Below are 17,816 nucleotides of genomic sequence, written 5' to 3'. Positions count from 1 at the left end.
CAATCAAAAACAATCCGCACGTTTCGGTATATTACTGTCTATGTAGTGTAAAAACTGTGGGAGGAGTTAGGGTGGTAAATTTGGCTATAATAAGAACATATATGTGAGATAACAGTAAGTGGTCTTGCCATGCAAGAACACTTAACTACCACCATTATATTTCCCAGGGTCTCTTCTTTCAGAAAAAAAGTTTTGTAAGTAATCTTCATACCTAAAATTATTTTTTTAAAGCTCCTCTTTAAATATACCAAACCTGCCCAGAAGCCCTCCTCACAATTAAGGGTTGCCTCCACTCCTCAGAGTGGGAGGACGCCTGTTTGTGCCAACATGGATCTGAGGTTACGGACCTCTGGGTCCAGTCATTTTTATTTTTACCTTCCAGTCTGACTGCTTCAGATGAAAAGAAAGTAAACTTAAAGCAGAGTTCCACCCAAAAGTGGAAGCTTCACTTAACTGAGCTGGTTTTTCCACATTTGACCACACACACACACCACAGCCCTCTGGGACACTTTATGGGCCCATTCACAAAGCGCAGCGCACTTTGCTCATGCACAGCAGTAAACCGGTTGTGAAGCCGCAAGGTTTACTACCGCTTTAAGGAAAGGGTTCCTCCTTTCTTCAACAGAGCTCATTCCAGTAGAGCTTTTGGTGTCTTGGACTTTTCAGCATTGTATCCCAGGGATGCCAGCTGGTGCTCTGTTCATGTTCTCCAAGTTTTACCAGGTGGATGTTCAGACTTCGTCGGATGCAAACTTCAGCTGAGAGGTGCTTCAAACTTTTATCTCTTTTTTTAACCCTTGTTTTCTCATTGTAGGCCTGTTTGCAGTTCTGTTTGCTATATTGTTGGCCACCCCTTAGTTTATTGTTTGGGGATGTCCCATGGCCTATAAATACAAACCCCCTGTACTGTATGATTAGGATAACAGGAACTGACTTACTGTAAATTCCTTCTCTTAGAGTGCATGATGCCATAAAGTCCGCTCCCCTCTTGTTCACTCCTTCATTGCTTGCTAAAAAAAACTGGAGCATAAGAATGGGTGGGGTTATGAGTGTACACTAGGGGAGGCCCTAGCAAGTTTTATTGCCAGTGTCCAATCCGTTTATTCTACATATAACCTATGGTCTATGAATATGTATTCTGTACTGTAGTCCAAAGCAAGAAATGTCACAGGTAAGTCATTAATTCTGGGGGGTTTTTTTCAGCTTAATAGTCATTAAATGTACCTGTATTTGTTTTTTCTTTCTTGCTGCCTTTTTTTTTCTTTGTTTTTGTTTTTTTTTTTTTTTTTTGGTTTGTTTTTTGGAATGTGCTGGTCCTGCAAGTTACACACTTCATGTCGTAACCTAAGAGTGTTTTCCGAAATGTACTGTTTCTGTGGAGGAGTAGAATTTAATTAGAACATGAAGTGCATTAGGACTACAGAACACCTTCCCCCCTTCCTCCTCTCCACACCAAAGGAAAGGTGTTCTGAAGTCCGCTGGGGGAAATGAACAGTGCTGATAGGACTGCTTGAGATAACACTGCAGAATCTGCAGGACAGAACTTTATTTTGGTCAGATCAACATCAAGCTATAACAAAAATGCATTCAGTAGTATATTTAACAGACCAAAAGGGAGCAGATATACAAAGTGCATTGTTAGGTTTTACGTTGCTTTCAAAAAAAAACTCTAATATGAAAAAGGAGCAAATCAGAAAACTCATTGGTGGTGTTTACACAAACTTAAATGTTGGAAAATGACTGCATGATGCTGGTGGGAATGTAACCGTAATTCTTTTTTTGCAGTTACCTGCTGACTCGTTTTGGAGGAGCTTTGGGTCACTATAACTCTGCATCACAAGCCTGCAATGCCGCATTAAGGTTTTTCCACTCAAACCAGAAAGATGTGAGTATTTTGTGTAGGCATTTTATTTGGACCAGTTAACTTACTTTTTACCTTTTTATAAAAGCCAAGCTTTACATTTTTCCTTGTATGACTGAGATTTTTTTTTTTTTTATAATTAAAATATTTGTGATGCCTTTCCTATCATTTCTTTAGTACTTTGCCTATTACAAATGTATGTTTCAGCCTGGGTTCATGATGCAGTGCGGAATTTGCAGTGTTTTCTGTGTGTATTCCACTTTGCAACAGAATTGCACCCTGTTCATGCGAACTGCTACGGGTGTGTATGTTAACACCCCGAAATTGGTCTGCGAAAAGCGGTGTGATGTGCAGAATCGGATCGCATGGGTGTGAATACCCATGCGATCTGATTCTAGTGTGGACCAAAAAAAGGGTCCTGCATTTTTTGCTGCAGATGCGGTGCAATTTGAGCCATACAAAATGTATGGCTCAAATCTCACTGCACAGAATTTGCATGTGATTTGCACAGGAATGCGGTGCGGTTCCTGTGCGATATACTGCACCGCATATGTGTGAACCCAGCCTTAAAGAGCCATTCCAACCACAAAAGGGATTTTATTTATACTTTCAGCATAGTTGGATGAGTCAGTCTTTAGCTTTGTTTGTTTTGCGTATCCCAACTTCGAGATTTTCCCTGCTCTGATTCTTGAGCTTATCTTTATGCTTGGGATATTTGTGTTTTACTAACATTTTGCATGCTTCAGTTCCTCTTGTTGCATTCTCCATAATATAAAATAAGTAAAAAATCCAGCATGGACAGTGGAATCCCTTATAATGGCCACAGGAGGGGACTAACAACTAGAATATGCAAGGATCAGCAAGCAGCTTGTACCATCCTGTACCAGCACTAGACCTAGAGACCCAGAGATTGTGAGATATGTAGTTTCTTCATAGAAAAATGCAGTTCTCAAACGACAGACAGAGACCATGCATTAAAGTGGAACTTTATAAAAAAAGAAAACCAAAAATTTACAAACAGGCATGATCTTTATTGCAGAAGAGACCTACTATGTCTCCTCTGCATGAAAGTTTTTTTTTTTTTTACCTGCCTGTCTGCGCTGTATCCTGGGTTGCACACTTGCAGCTTGGTGTACACGTTCAGCAGTGCTAAGATGAACTCCTGCTTGTACAAGTGTGAAGTCATCATGGTTCAGCCAATGAAAACAGCTGGAGATCAATACCTGGAAGCAGACCGGCCAAAATGTCAGCAGCTGGCCAAGAGCTGCAGGGAACTACAGCACTGATTAGGTGAGTTAAGCTCTACTTTTAAGTAGAACTTAACCACTAGCCTACAGGGCACTTATACCCTCTTCCTGCCCAGGCCAATTTCCAGCTTTCAGCGCTGTTGCACTTTGAATGACAATTGCACGGTCATGCAACACTGTACCATTCAACCCTTTCAGCACAGAGGAAGAAACCTTTTAACCCTGTGTAGACCATCTGAGAGCCGATCACAAAGGAAGGAGGAGGTTGGCTGTACATCATTCTTAGCACCTTTATACCAATTATTCATCAATCTATGAAATGTCATCTGTAGTTTAAAAAGAGGGATATCTTGGTGAATCTGAGGAGGGGATGGTCATTGAGTGGGAGTTGATCTTCTCTTTGGATAAACATCTTTAAGTTATTTAGGCAACTATGAAAATGGGAGGCATAGCTATGTGGTGAGTGCACACCCAAAAGGGGGCTACTATATATTTTGCACATGCGGTGATTTCTCTTGGAGAATTTGAAGATTTTTGGGCTCATCAAGGACTTTCTTGGACTTTTTCACTTTTGAGTTTCACTTTGATATTTATGTTTATGCAATCTTGTGCTACTGAATCGCTTTGAGGATTTTTTTTGTTTATAATGAAATGTTCTTACCGCTGTTGGTTGTGTGATGGTGTTATGCAGTGTTTTTTTTTTTTTTTTTTGGGGGGGGGGTGCCATCTGTGTCTCACTGGAGAGTTTTCCCTTCACTTCTTGTCCCATAGTCAAAACAGGAAGTGAAAGAGATTCCGTGGATTCTGTCACCAGAACTAGTATCCCCATTGGACAACTTCCCCTCTATTACTATTCTGTGGGCATGCAAAAATTTTTGTATTTCATTTTTTTTTACTTTTGGTGATGATCAAGATGACAAATAGAGAGGACACTGCAATTAAAATCTTACAGATGTTCTAATCCTCCACTCTATCCAAAATTAAAATGTTTTGCCTTCAGTTATGCGTTAACCTGTGCAGTACCATTCCACATCAAGAAAGCAAACCGCTGTAAAGGACAAATATAAATACCCAAGCAGAGTAGCCTATTAGAAAATAATATACAAAACTGTTTTATTTAATCAAAGATTAATGTGAGAACATTATGCTGCAGAAAGGGACAAACAAACACCCGTCATACACAGTGAATTAAGACATTGTCCGTACTAATGACATATGCCTATGGTCAATATTATGCATTAAAACGGCCTAAGGAGCCATATGTGTTCCAGTGCACACCATTGATTGAACTACTTAGGAATATGCTCTCTAGATCACAAACTGTAACAGTGGTGTATTAGCCAGCAACATGCAGATATCATGTTGATGAAATTTAATGGAGGGTAACCAGTGGAAGGCTTAAAAAAAAATCTTACAGGTGTTCTAATCCCCCTCCACTACCCAAAACTAAAACATTTTGCCTTCAGTTACAAGTTAACCTGTGCAGTACCATTCCACATGCCTCATGTTTCTACACAAACAGAAACTTGTGACACTGGAATGTTAAGATTTATTCTGCTAAAGGCTGTGCATACAGGGCAACACATTACGTCGTGAAATGACCTGATCAATGCACACCTTACCAGATGAAAAACACAAGTTGATTATTTCACAATGCAAGTAATTTTATTAAAATCATTGTTGTAAAATTTGCTGGATACTGGTTTAACATCTTCCATTTGCTTTCTTTTTGTGCTCATGTTTCTACAGTATGTTTAATCCCTTCCCGCTGCTGCTCGCTGACTCTATAAGAGAATCTAAATGCCCGGCGGTGGGCATTCCGATCATGTGACTACTGTGATTGGCTTTTACAGCAGTCACATGATCGGAAGCTGCTCCTGATTACAAGTGTGCCTTGAGAGATTCCGACATTTTAGTTACTGTGCTGGGAGCACGCAGAGAGTGTGCGGTCAGCACAGTAATGCATTACCCATGGGCGCATATATACAGGCACTTACCATTAGCCTATCCTCCCGCATATGTGTACAGCCAGCGGGAAAGCGTTGATGTATTTTTTCCCCTTTTTATTTTGATGTGTTTTAGGTTTTCATTTGTTAATTTCTCGGTCTGTTTTAATAAAATATTTTTTTTCTCTGTTTTTGTTAGACCTCAGAATATATTATACAAGCTTATAAATATGGAGCCTTTGAGAAAATCCCAGAATTTATTGATTTTAGAAACCGATTGAACAATTCTCTGCATTTTGCACAAGTTCGAACTGAACGAATGTTACTGGACCTGTTACTTGAAGCACATGTGTGAGTAGTAATTTTATTTCTAGCTGACACTGTTGCTCGTATATCATAGCTTGTATCTCCTTATTTTGTGCTTCTTCTGTTAATGGAAAAAAAAAATTTTCTTTTTGTCAGTTCCAGCAGTCTGGAAGAGAGCATCAAGTCAATGTGTCTGATTCCAGAGGAGGATGACATTCCATGGCAGGACTTGCGAGATAACCGGGATCTGACTGTTCTTTTCAGTTGGGATGCAGATAATAGGTAAATATTTTAGACCCTCAGAATACAATAGCTCAGCAGGGCAGATCACACTAACATCACTTAGTATGGCCCCCATTTAGCCCACTGGGTAAAATGGAAATAAACTCCCTGTGTGTATCCTGCTTATAGAAGGCATTGCACCTCCCCTAAGGCCGTACTCCTTAGCCATAGTATCCTTGGAATTTGGATGCTACCTTCTGGTTTATCCTTTTCTGTGTGCTTGCATGTATAAGAGGAGGGATCTTCCCGATTAATAGGGAGGGTTCAGTGTTTAGCACAGCCATTTTGAAATTTAGATTTGGGTTTCCGCCCTGATTTATGGAGTACGCATGCTGGTCCTCAGTATTTTTGCGTAATAACTTTTATATTTAGGTTGTTCATATGCACCTCCCTTGCTGGTTGGTGTGTGTAATTTCAGGTAATCGGGCCACTTGACCTTGAACAATACTTGTAGGGTTAAATCACAAATGTAGCTGGTAACCCTTTTGCATAAATAAATAGTTTAAGTTGGAAAGCGTTGTAGCATTAAATGCAATGCTCTTCACTTCACTTGACACTCAGTAGATGGATTAGATTATCTGGCTTGTACTGTGACTTTCATGCAGTACAAAAAACTGAATTCACTGTTTTTGGTTTGACAAAAAGTTTTCTACCTCTTTGCTCCAGCTCTTGTTGCATTTCCATCTCAAATAAACAAATCCATTGGATTGTGGCAACCCAACAAGCTGTCAGGTTGTTTACCTTTTAGATCCGCTTTAGGTGGAATGGCCTTTAAAAGGTGATTGTTGATTCCATCTCACTTCTGTTCTAAATATATTATAAGTATTAGAGACATGGTTTATATGCTGCTACCTTAAGGTGATTGGTTGCAATCAATAGCTTTGCTGGGTCCACCCCCTAGTGTATTCATAATGTCAGACATTCAGTGAGGCTCCAGTGTTCTTAAGTGATGGATGCCTTTTCTTTTTGGAGAAGACTTTTGTACTATTTTTCACCAGATTTATTTTACCTCCATTGGGCTGACACTTTTGTCAAGATTTGACTGCTTGTTGCACGCATGAGTCACTCGCAGTTTCCTGATCGACCATTCGAGCATACCTTTTGAGAACCATACCTGAAACCAAAGCTGGGCCGGCATGTAATGTTTGCTTTGGGTACTAGATCCTGTGTTCAACTCTTACCCTGGCAGGTGGTGAAAAGAGTGTAGTTAGACACAGAGTGCTATACACGTTCAGGGTCATGGTCCATTCCTGTGGCATCCAGACCCTGAAGTTCCCTTTAAAGGGTATGCCCACAGTGAAGGGTAAAGCCTGGATCCTGAACACAGACAAGGTAAAACAAGGGTTTCCCTGTACCCCTTTGCATAAGTTCCTGGCTTACATGTCTTGATGGCTCTGTAGTATGCACTACTTCCTTAATATACAAGACACAAGAATTGGGGTGATTTCATTGTGAATATGCAGGAATTGGGCTAATTGGAGGTGTGAAAGTGCAGGAATTTGGTCTGATCTGAGGGGTGAATCTACAGGAATTGGGGTGATTAGCAGTGTGAAGGTGTAGGAATTGGGACTGATATGAGGTGTGAAGATGCTAGAAATGGGGTCAACTGAGGTGTGAATGTACAGGAGTTGGGGCTGATTTGAGGGGTGAATCTGCAGGTATTGGGCTGAATTGAGGGGTGAACGTGAAGGAATTGGTTATTTATAACATTTACTTTAGAAAAATGTCCTTTTCGTGACTAAGTATGTGAAGTTGGCATTATTTTTTTATGTAGCTGGCACTCTTGTTTCTTGGAAAAATATTTTCAGCACACTATGCTTAAAAGGTTGCCTACCTCTGGTCTATACCTTAAATTCTATCTACCCCCCCCCCCCCCCCCCGCCCGCCAGCCACAATTATAAACCAGCGTTAATACCATTCTACTTTTTTTTATAAATGGGAGCTTAGGCATTTCTATTTCCAAAGGTGGAAGCTGACGTACAGTAATTACTATTCAGATTTTGTTGTGTTATAGAAATCACGGTTTTCCTTTTTCTAGAGACCATACAGAAGATTACAGCCATCTCTCACTGGAAGAAGAACGTATCTGGCTGCTTATCCGATCACTGACTTTAAGATTGGTCAGTGGTCTGACCACTCTCAACCATACTGAGCCCAAGAATTCTGAAAAGGCTACAGAGAATGGGGTATCCTCCAAGATTGATACAGTCCGCACCTTGTTACAGCAGTTTGAGGAGGCAGTGGATTCTGGGAAACGTTTTAGTGAGAAGAACGTTAAGGTACAGCTGTTTATTACACCCCTACAGAAGTGTTTGTGTTCTTTTTAGCATTAGCTGTTTTTCATTATTGCCTGAAGATTCTTCTATATGGTGCATTTATGAAAAAACATTCTGCAGTTCCCTGTATTTATTAAGCACATTTGACGTACACCTTCACATTTGGATAATACATATTTGCTTACATTTGTTTAGTGGGGAAATATTGCTTATTGTACAGTAAGTTCTGCCCATAACCTTGTGAATATTGCTTTCACTAAAAACCTGTACCTTGCACAGCAATGCGTTTTTGCTATGGAAATTTTTGATTTGTGATTATCTGTGCAGGAAACCCATTGTTTATCATGCTGAAGCTGTGCGTTTTACAGCCAGAGCCTCAGAAGTGTGGAAGGTGGAGCCTTTGCTTTGCTTTTTTGGGGGGGGAGAGGATGGGAGACCCTTTTCCTAGGAATCCCCATTATTAATGGTAAACTCATTGATATTAGCAGAGCTGGAAACACTATGCCATCTCAGTATTGTACACATTAAGCCAAAAAGTATTTTTTACTTTAAATATAATTTGTCTACAGAACATTTATTGCATTAAAAATTTTAATGGATGTAGTACTGTACATAAAGTCTAGCATAGCCTATGGATTTGCTGCACATTTGCCAGGTTTCTAAATTGTTTGCGGTTCTCTTTACAGTATCCTTTCCTTGGTCCTCCGGCCTCTCGACTCACTGGATTCTTGAGCAGTGGCTGCTGTCAGTGTCAGAAGGAGACTTTCCAGTTGGTGAATGATATTTATCAGCTTGATTCATGTGGCATAGGTACGAGCAATGCTACTTGTTTGAGGGTGTTGTAGAAAGAGATGTGTGCTTCAGAATACACCCACCTGATAGTAGAAGCTTGCATGTGTTCTGAAATGGCTTAGGTGTTGTAGGGTGGATAAAAACTGAGCTAAGCAGTAAGCTTCTATAGGGATGATCCATAATAAATCAAACAAGCAGCTAACTTTAGCACTTTTAACAAACCGCACTATTATTTTTAATTTCTTTAGCTTGTATCCTGTTATATTGCTTTTGTCCTGGTATGAGTAATTGTGTGACTATGCTTTAACTTGAATATAACTTGCTGTACATTCACAGTCTTATGATTGCAGTGTGTCATAATGAAAACCAGCCAGCTCCCATGTTGTGCTCAGTTTATGTTCGCAGTTTCTCACTCCCACTCCCCTTGATACCTCTTAGAGTTAATCATTTACCATCTAGTAGTGCAATCGACACTGGTCACATTTCTTCAACTTTCGTTCAGACTTCTGTTGCAGATAGTAATACTACAGAGATCCCAAAAAGTCTGATCAATTGATTCGTACATATGTGCAGGTGCACTCTACATTTAGATGCCTTTTATGCTGCATGCACAATGGGCATTTCAATAATTCTGGTAACATTAGCTGTGTAAAGTTACGTTAAAAACATGAGTTTTTTAGCGCTTTTGTATTAGCATTTTGCTGCTTTTTTATAGGGGTTTTTTTTATATCCAAAAACGCTGGTTTGCCACGATTTACCACGTTTTGCTGCATTTCTACAGCTAAAAAACTCTAGAAACCCACTAGTTATGGGGGTTTTTTTCCAGCCAAAGAACGCCCCTGCCAAACAACGATTACATTCTGTGTGCATGGACACATAGGATAACATGCTGGGGAGTTTACTGGCTGTAGAAGAAAATGTCAAAAGCCAAAAACAGCAGCTGTATAAACGTCCAGTGTGCATGAGGACTTGAAGATCATCGCTAAATCACCTACTTAGCACCTCATTTCTCAGATGTGCTAGATTGGGTGTCAAACTCCGTTTCATTGATGGCTGCATCAGCATTATGGTTGCCTTCAAAGGGTTGGTTGCATCTGTAAGACTAGACATCCACAGCACCTCATCCCACCTTACATCAGATGTCAAGAGTCCCCTCTATCCTCCCTTACATTACAGTGCATCCCCTTATTGTGTGCTGCTGCTGGGAAGAAAGATGGGTCTGAGCTAAGTATCAGACAGTGCAGGGTCTGGAGGAGGACCAGCGGAGGGCTGGAGTCGGCTGAATGATGAGACCAGGGTAGGTAGAGACAAGGAGGTACTGCAGATGCACGGGCAGGATCTGTAGGAGGAGTTCTGTCCTCTCTGCTGCTGACTGCTGAGACAAGATGAGGGCAGAGAATGAGGGGGGTTCTGCTGGAGAGGTGCGAGGGCCACATGAAATTTACCTGGAGGGCCAGATTCGACCTGGGGCCTTGCATTTGACATGTGTGCTAGATTAAGCCAAAAGCAGATTGGACCAACTACAGTTGTTTAATTTTGTTTAAGTGCCAAAACACCTTGAAAATATTTCCATTCCCATTTTTTTGGAATTGAAAATGGTGTGACTTTGGATCTAGGAAATGAGCAGGTGCTTATTGAGAAGATTTTCTGTAAAGCATTAGATTGTGGACTTTGTGGACTTTGGTCTGAGATGAGATTATATATACCGTACATAGTTACATAGTTAGTCTGGCTGAAAAAAGACAAAAGTCCATCCAGGTCAACCAAAATAAAAAAGAAAGTTATAATCCTATACCCACAGTTGATCCAGAGGAAGGCACCCCCCCCCCCCCCCAGCAAAGCATGATCTAATTTGCTCTTGCAGAGGGAAAAAAATCCTTCCTAATCACCCGAGAGGCAATCGGATATTCCCTGGATCAACTCTACCTATAAATGTTAGTATGCAGTTATATTCTGTGTATCCAAGAAATAATCCAGGCCTTTTTTAAGAAATCCACTGAGGTGGGCAGAACCAACTCTAGAGGGAGTCTGTTCCACGTTTTCACAGCTCTCACTGTGAAGAAACCTTTCCGTGTTTAGAGATTAAATTTCTTTTCCTCCAGATGTAAAGAGTGCCCCCTTGTCCTCTGTGATGACCTCAGGGTGAATAGCTCTACACAGAGTTCACTATATGAATCACTGATGTATGTATACATGTTGATCATATCCCCCCTTAATCTCCTCTTCTCAAGAGAGAATAAATTCAGTTCCTCTAATCTTTCCTCATAGCTGAGCTCCTCCATGCCTCTTATCAGTTTGGTTGCCCTTCTCTGTACTTTCTCCAGTTCCCTAATGTTCTTTTTATAAATTAGTGCCCAAAACTGATCTGCATATTCCAGATGAGGTCTTACTAATGATTTGTACCGGGGTGATATGATCTCTCTCTCTGGAGTCTATACCTCTTTTAATACAAGAGAGGATTTTGCTCGCTTTAGAAACCGCAGCTTGGCATTGCATGCCATTATTAAGCTTGTGATCTACCAGAACTCCCAGATCCTTCTCCACCATTGAATCCCCCAGTTGTACCCCCCCTAGTATGTATGATGCATGCATATTCTTAGCCCCAAGTGCATAAAACCACATACATGTGTTTCACAGTTCTAATTACTAGAAACACTAGGTGTGCTTGCAATGCATCTGTGTTCTCTCACCTCTTGCCTTTGGCCGCCATCACTTCCTGGTGCACTCAGATACTTTGCAGCATAGTAGAAAGAAAAACTGATTTCTCTGGTTCCAACTGCAGGTATAGCTTTCCTATGAATTGACTCCTTGGCTTCCTGATTTAAACTGTGTTTTTAAGGTCACATGCTAAACTGCCTGTAACTTAGTGGCGATCTGGTTCTAAATGTTTCCAAATAAGTTAATCCAGCTATGGGTAAATAACCTTACTCCTAATGAATGTTCTGGAGGGGAAAGTAAGGCCTTGGTTGTAAACCTTACACAAATCTAGAGTGAAACTCCGAAGATGTTTGAGTACTTAAATCAATACTCGTCCTGGAGCAGCTGCACCCAAATTAGTTCCAAACATGCTCAGCACTCCTTTGGATCACACATGTATTCCAGGTACTGGTATGATCCAAGTCCATGGCACCTCCACTTGCCCGCTTCCAGTGCATGGAGAATGGCCATAGACTGAAAGTGTTCCTGTATGACCAGTTCACTACTTGTATCGCATGGGAAAAGTCCTAGCCCTTAGCTTCAAGAATATTTGTTTCTGACAATGTGGCATCAGCCCACAGATGTTAGAGATGTCCTCTTAGTACCAAATGGTACTGAGAGGACCTATTCAGGCAGATTAGAAAAAAAAAGAGGTTTGAAAAGTGTATACCTCAAACCTAATCTCCCAGCAGTCAGCTGCCAATACAATACACTGAGATTCCCGGTCTTTCCAGATTGGTTATACACTCACCAGCCACTTTATTCGGTACACCTGTTTAATTGCTTGGTAACACAAATTGCTAATTAGCCAATCACATGGTAGCAACTCAATGCATTTAGGCATGTGGATGTGGTGAAGACAACTTGCTGAAGTTCATTGAGCATCTGAATGGGGAAGAAAGAGATTTAAATGACTTTGAACGCGGAATGGTTATTGGTGCCAAACAGGCTAGTGTGAATATTTCCAAAACCGCTTATCTACTGGGATTTTCACACACACAACCATCTCTAGGGTTTAGAGAGAATGGTCCGAAAAAGAGAAAATATCCAGTGAGTGGCAGTTGTGTGGATGAAAATGCCTTCTTGATGTCAGAGGTAAAAATTTGGCGTAAACAACATGAAAGCATGGATAAATCCTGCCTTGTATCAACAGTTCAGGCTGGTGGTGGTGATGTAATGGTGTGGGAAATATTTTCTTGGCACTAGTAAGGTGCACCTAATAAAGTGGCTGGTGAGTATATGTCACTACCTTCAGGTGATTGGTCACTGGCAAAAACTTTGCTGGGACTGACCACAGTGTATCCATAATAACCCTTTCCACTCCATGATGCTCGTGTCTTTGCTAGTTTCCTTAGGTGATGGTAGAACATTTTTACTATTTTTCTCCATATTTCCTTTAGCCTTCTTCATCTTCCATTTCTACCAGGATCTGATTGCTTATTGCCTTATGGCGCACTAGCAGTTTTGTGATAGGATACCCTCCGTCTATACCTTGGGAAATGCGCCAGGACCCTGCAGTAGAAATCAAATTCACCTTGGCAGGTGATGCAATCTGTGCAGTTAACTGCTAAATCTCACCTAGTGTAATGATAGGGAACCCCATCCCAGAACCTGTTTGTTCCGCATCCTGCAACTCTTTCTGGCATTGCCAAAAACTAGCCCTTGGTACTCTGCAGGTCTTGGTGTTCGGCCTTCTATATATCTTCTTCCTAACACCCTGGTTCCTACACTCCCTACAGTCATGGTCAAATATATTGGCACCCCTGCATTTCTGCCAGATAATGCACCACTTTTCCTAGAAAATTGCTGCATTTACAAATGTTTAGGCATTCTCATGTTTATGTCTTTTCTTTGTATTGGTATGACACAAAACAGTGGAGACACAAAAAGCAAAATCTGACACATTCCACGCAAAACCCCACAAAATGGACTGGACAAATATATTGGCACCCTCAATTTAATATTTGGTAGCACACTCCATGGGAAAAATAACTGAAATCAATCCCTTCCTGTAACCATCAGTGAGTTTCCTACTCCTCTCTATTTGAATGTTTTACCACTCTGCTTTTGCCAACTGCTCCAGGTCTCTCAGATTGAAAGGGTTCCTTTTCCAAACTGCTGTTTTGAGATCTCTCCACAGGTGCTCTATGGGATTGAGATCTGGACTCATTGCTGGCCAGTTCAGTACTCTCCAGTGCTTTCTTATACCATTTCTGGGTGCTTTTTGACGGGTGCTTTGGGTCATTGTCCTGCCGTAAGACCCACGACCTCTGATGGAGACCCAATTTTATGACATTGGGCCCTACATTGCACCCCAGAATTCTTTTGGTAGTCTTCAGATTTCATAATGCTATGCACATGGTCAAGACATCCAGTGCCTCAAGCAGCAAAGCAGCCCCAAAACATCAATGAACCTCCACCATGAGTGACTGTAGGTACTGTATTCTTTTCTTTAAAGGCCTCATTTTTCTTTCTGAAAACAGTAGAATGATGGCCTTTACCAAAAAGCTGTAATTTTGTTTCATCTGTCCACAGCACATTCTCCCAAAAGGATTTTTGGCAATCTCCAATCTGGCTTTGTTACTGTGTCAGCAGTCAGGTCCTCCTTGGTCTCCTACCATAGCATCCCTTTTAATTCAGATTGTGACGTATAGTGTGAGCTGACACAGTTGTACCCTGTGCTTGAAGGTCAGCTTGAAGTTGTCTGAAAGTTTATTAGCTACAGTGCCATATGCTGTAAACTTCTTGACAATGATGCGCACAGTGGACACAGGAACAGTAATATCCTGTTAATTGGTACAAGTGAGTTTAATTACAAATTACAGGCGCATCACAAACTTGGAATGCAATTATTTCTTACAGTTTTAAGATGCCAATAATTTTTGCTCCTGGGTCTGCTATCTGTTTGGGTCTTTGTCTTTCCTGTGAGCCTGATGCTGCTCTTTTGGTTATTGAGTTTCACACTCCTCAAATTATTGCTTGGGGGCATCCCATAGTTTAAGAATCAATTCCTGTGTTATTTACTGTGTGGGTAAGATCATAGGAATTTTGACTTGCCTGCACATTTTATGTCTGAGTAACAGGACACTGCTCTGTCCTCTTTTTCTCTGTGATGTCCTGTGATGTCTTGTCATTAGCCTAACCTCACACACATTCCCAGTCTTCTGTGTGTGTGAGTTCAGGCAGTTCACTGGCAACAGCTATACCTGACACTCCAGCTGAAGTGTCAGGTTTCATAAAGTCTTCAACACTAATACAAGGAAAGTATAAATGCTTCACTAGTTAATCTGCACAGTTAATACTAAGACTAAATAAACATTCAGATTCCTGTTAATGGCCAAAAATGAATGTTTTTTTTTTTTTTTTTTTTTTTTTTTGTTTTCTTTTTAATTAAATTTCCTTTCTTTCCAGATGATAGTTGTGACATTCAAGAAAAAATTGGGAACAGATTAAACTCTTCTCTAGGCTACTTAAAAGGTATGTGCTGAATGTTTATTATGTTTTGCTTTTGTCACCAAACTTAAAAAGAGAATCGGACTTTACTGGCACAAAAAGAAATCACACATTTAACCACTGAAAGGAATGATTTTCTTTTCCCCTCAGAGACCCCCGGTCTGTGGAGAGATTCCTGGTTTATCAGCAGAATTCTGGGAACACCCCTTGAACACGGAAATCACGACAGCTTATGTTCAGAGATGTTCAAAGTTTATTAGACATTAATAAGATTATATAGACTACAGATAATCATAAGGGAGGGGGGGGAGCGAGTTTCAAAACTGTAACTTGTAACTTTCCATCATGAGCTGACTACATGAAACATGACATATACATTTCTTGGTACAAATTGTTTTGGCTAACTTTTAGAGAAAACAGACAGACAAAAACATTGTCAGGGTCGTGTTAGCTTCTGTTGATACATCCTTGAACAACTGAAAACAGTTTCATTAAACTTCTAATATCTCTACAAAAAGCTAACTTAATACTTAATACTTAAAATGGCGTACATAATACAAAATGGAAGTTATCTAGATCCTTTCAATCCCCTCTAAGATCATGAACATGATCTCAATTCTTTACTTCATTCATCTTTTTGTACATAGCTAGATAACCTTCATTTGTATTCTGCGGCTTTGTAGCTCTAGCAATGCAATATAATGAGCATTTAAAACATAGATATAAAGATAAAACAAAAAACAATATCATGACTATGCTTACCGCGATACCTTTCATCCATGAAAAGATGGAACCAAATCCTGATCCTAACCAATCAAAAGGAGTCCATCTATCTTTTCCTATAGCTCTAGCTTCTTCCATCAAACCATCTACCTGTTCCTTGTGTTGCTTTATTATTTCATAATAATCTGGAACAGTCATTGTGGTATTATATATCCAAGTACAACATTCATAATCCTCTGTCATCTCACACAAACCTGTCAGAGCAGCACTCATACTTTCAATAGCTAATTCTTGCATCTCCAGCTGTTTTCTAATAGCTCTGGTCTCAGTATTTAGCAACCCTATGTCCTTAGAGTTCCTCTCCAGTATGTCATCAATAATGTTTGTGTAATTATTTATTTTGTTCATAAGTGTTATTCCCCATCCCGTGTAAGTAGGAAACCATGACCAAACCTTATCCCCTGTAGAGAATAGATCTACCTTTTCTTGTTTGGTTTCCCTTCTCTGTCTCAGAGTTAGTTGGTGTTTTGGGTATGTACTGGCTTTTACCTGGTGTTCCTTTTGGTCTATAGCTGCCATAATTGGCACTAATTGGGCTACATAGCACCAGCCCTGGACATTACTCGGTATCCAAGGGTAACAGATCTTACCACAACAGATATAGGTATTGTTTCCCAAGGAGATCGGCAATTTTTGTATTGCAGAATGAAATTCAGGGGTGACAACAAGTGTAAAATAAAAAAGAAGTTTTCCAAACATAGTTTTCCCCACATTATCTTGTATCCCTTCTAAACTTTCATTCAGGGTTTTACCATTTACTTGCCAGAGTTTCACAGAAGAAGTTCCATCCCTCCTTCCAGGATCAGATATGTTTAATATGGACTGAGAGCACATTCCCTTTCCCTTGTGGGAAGTATTCCCCAGTCTAAAACACCAATCGGGGAGTTGAGTGACTCCCAGAATTGGAAAAGATATGGTGGCATTAGAAGTAATATTGGTCAAACCAATACTTACATTCCCTTTTATTAACAAAAATATTTTCACTGGAGCGGCCAGAAGAGGAATTTCATATGTGCTCGGATGTAACTTACTACAGATCCAACATTTATCATAACCTGACTTTTGAGCATAAGCATATTTAAACTGCATCATCAACATTTTTCCTGAAAAAAGAGTGTTCTCTTCAAAACTTTCTTTTTGACTTTCTTTCACTTTTGGTTATCTGGGTCTCATTTAAAACTAGTCCTTGACCACAGATACCTTTTATTAGACCCAAGTCCTCAGGGTGATAAATACAGTTAGTTAGGATCCATACTGGCAGGAAAAAGAGCACAGTCAGTGTGCCCAATAGGATCCAGAGTTTCAAAGCACCATGAGGGGCAGTAAAAAATTTCATCTTCAGGGCCTTTTTCACTTACTTCACCCACTCTTCGAGGATTTTTCTCTCATACTTCACCTCCTTTTTCCATCTCATATTTCTCAGGTGTTTGGTTCACCTTCTTCACTCGACTAGCATGGATCCAGGACTGGGAATTCTCCACCAGAACAGCCGTTCTGGTAACCGCTATCACCGTAGTAGGTGGTCCAAAGGGGTAGCCTTGCTTCTTGTCTTTAGCGAGTTGGCGGACCACTACGACATCTCCCACTTGGAAAAGGTGTGTTGGTTCCTGAAAAATAAAGGAGAGGTGCGAGCAACATTTCTTTCAACCTTATCTAAACTCTGAATCAATTTTCTCACATATTCTTGTTGTACCAGGTCAAGGTCCCCTCTTTCTAACATAAGTGGCTGTCTAGCCCAAGGAGTGGGGAACGGTCTTCCCATTAATATTTCAAAAGGAGATAACCCTGTAGTCTTATTAGGTGTCATTCTTACCTCTGCTAGAATTGCAGGTAACATCTTCTTCCAGTGGGTATAGGTTCCTCCAGTGGCCTTCCTCAACTTATCCTTAATTCTCCTGTTTATCCTTTCTACTATACCCCAACTTTGAGGATGATAGGGAATATGAAACTTCCAATCTATCTTAAGAACTTTTACCAAATCTTGGCATACCTTGGCCACAAAGGCTGGTCCGTTATCAGAATTTATCTGCAGCGGACATCCCCATCTGGGTATTATCTCCTGTGTGAGAATTCTGACTACAGTTTGTGCGTCTTCTTTATTAGTGACAAATGCTTCCACCCATCTGCTAAACATATCCACCATTACCAACAAAAACGCTTGCCTCTGTCCTGT

The 17,816-nt window shown here is 40.4% G+C and overlaps 1 protein-coding gene across 2 annotated transcripts in view; it reads left to right on the top strand.

The window, feature by feature from the left end:
* The window catches only part of NAA25 (N-alpha-acetyltransferase 25, NatB auxiliary subunit), a 116,421-nt gene that overhangs the window by 78,234 nt on the left and 20,371 nt on the right, over window positions 1-17,816 (top strand). For both annotated transcript variants that reach the window (XM_089676933.1, XM_089676942.1), the window contains exons 15-20: window positions 1,786-1,885; window positions 5,254-5,405; window positions 5,517-5,642; window positions 7,681-7,921; window positions 8,605-8,728; window positions 14,819-14,884. In XM_089676933.1, coding sequence (XP_089533059.1) covers window positions 1,786-1,885; window positions 5,254-5,405; window positions 5,517-5,642; window positions 7,681-7,921; window positions 8,605-8,728; window positions 14,819-14,884 — 809 coding nt within the window. The remainder of the gene's footprint in view (window positions 1-1,785; window positions 1,886-5,253; window positions 5,406-5,516; window positions 5,643-7,680; window positions 7,922-8,604; window positions 8,729-14,818; window positions 14,885-17,816) is intronic.

This window comes from Staurois parvus, unplaced genomic scaffold, assembly GCF_062004578.1.
Source record: "Staurois parvus isolate SC_StPar_1 unplaced genomic scaffold, SC_StPar_1.0 ptg000014l, whole genome shotgun sequence".
NCBI lineage: Eukaryota > Metazoa > Chordata > Amphibia > Anura > Ranidae > Staurois > Staurois parvus.
This window is presented reverse-complemented; position numbering and strand designations above follow the sequence as displayed.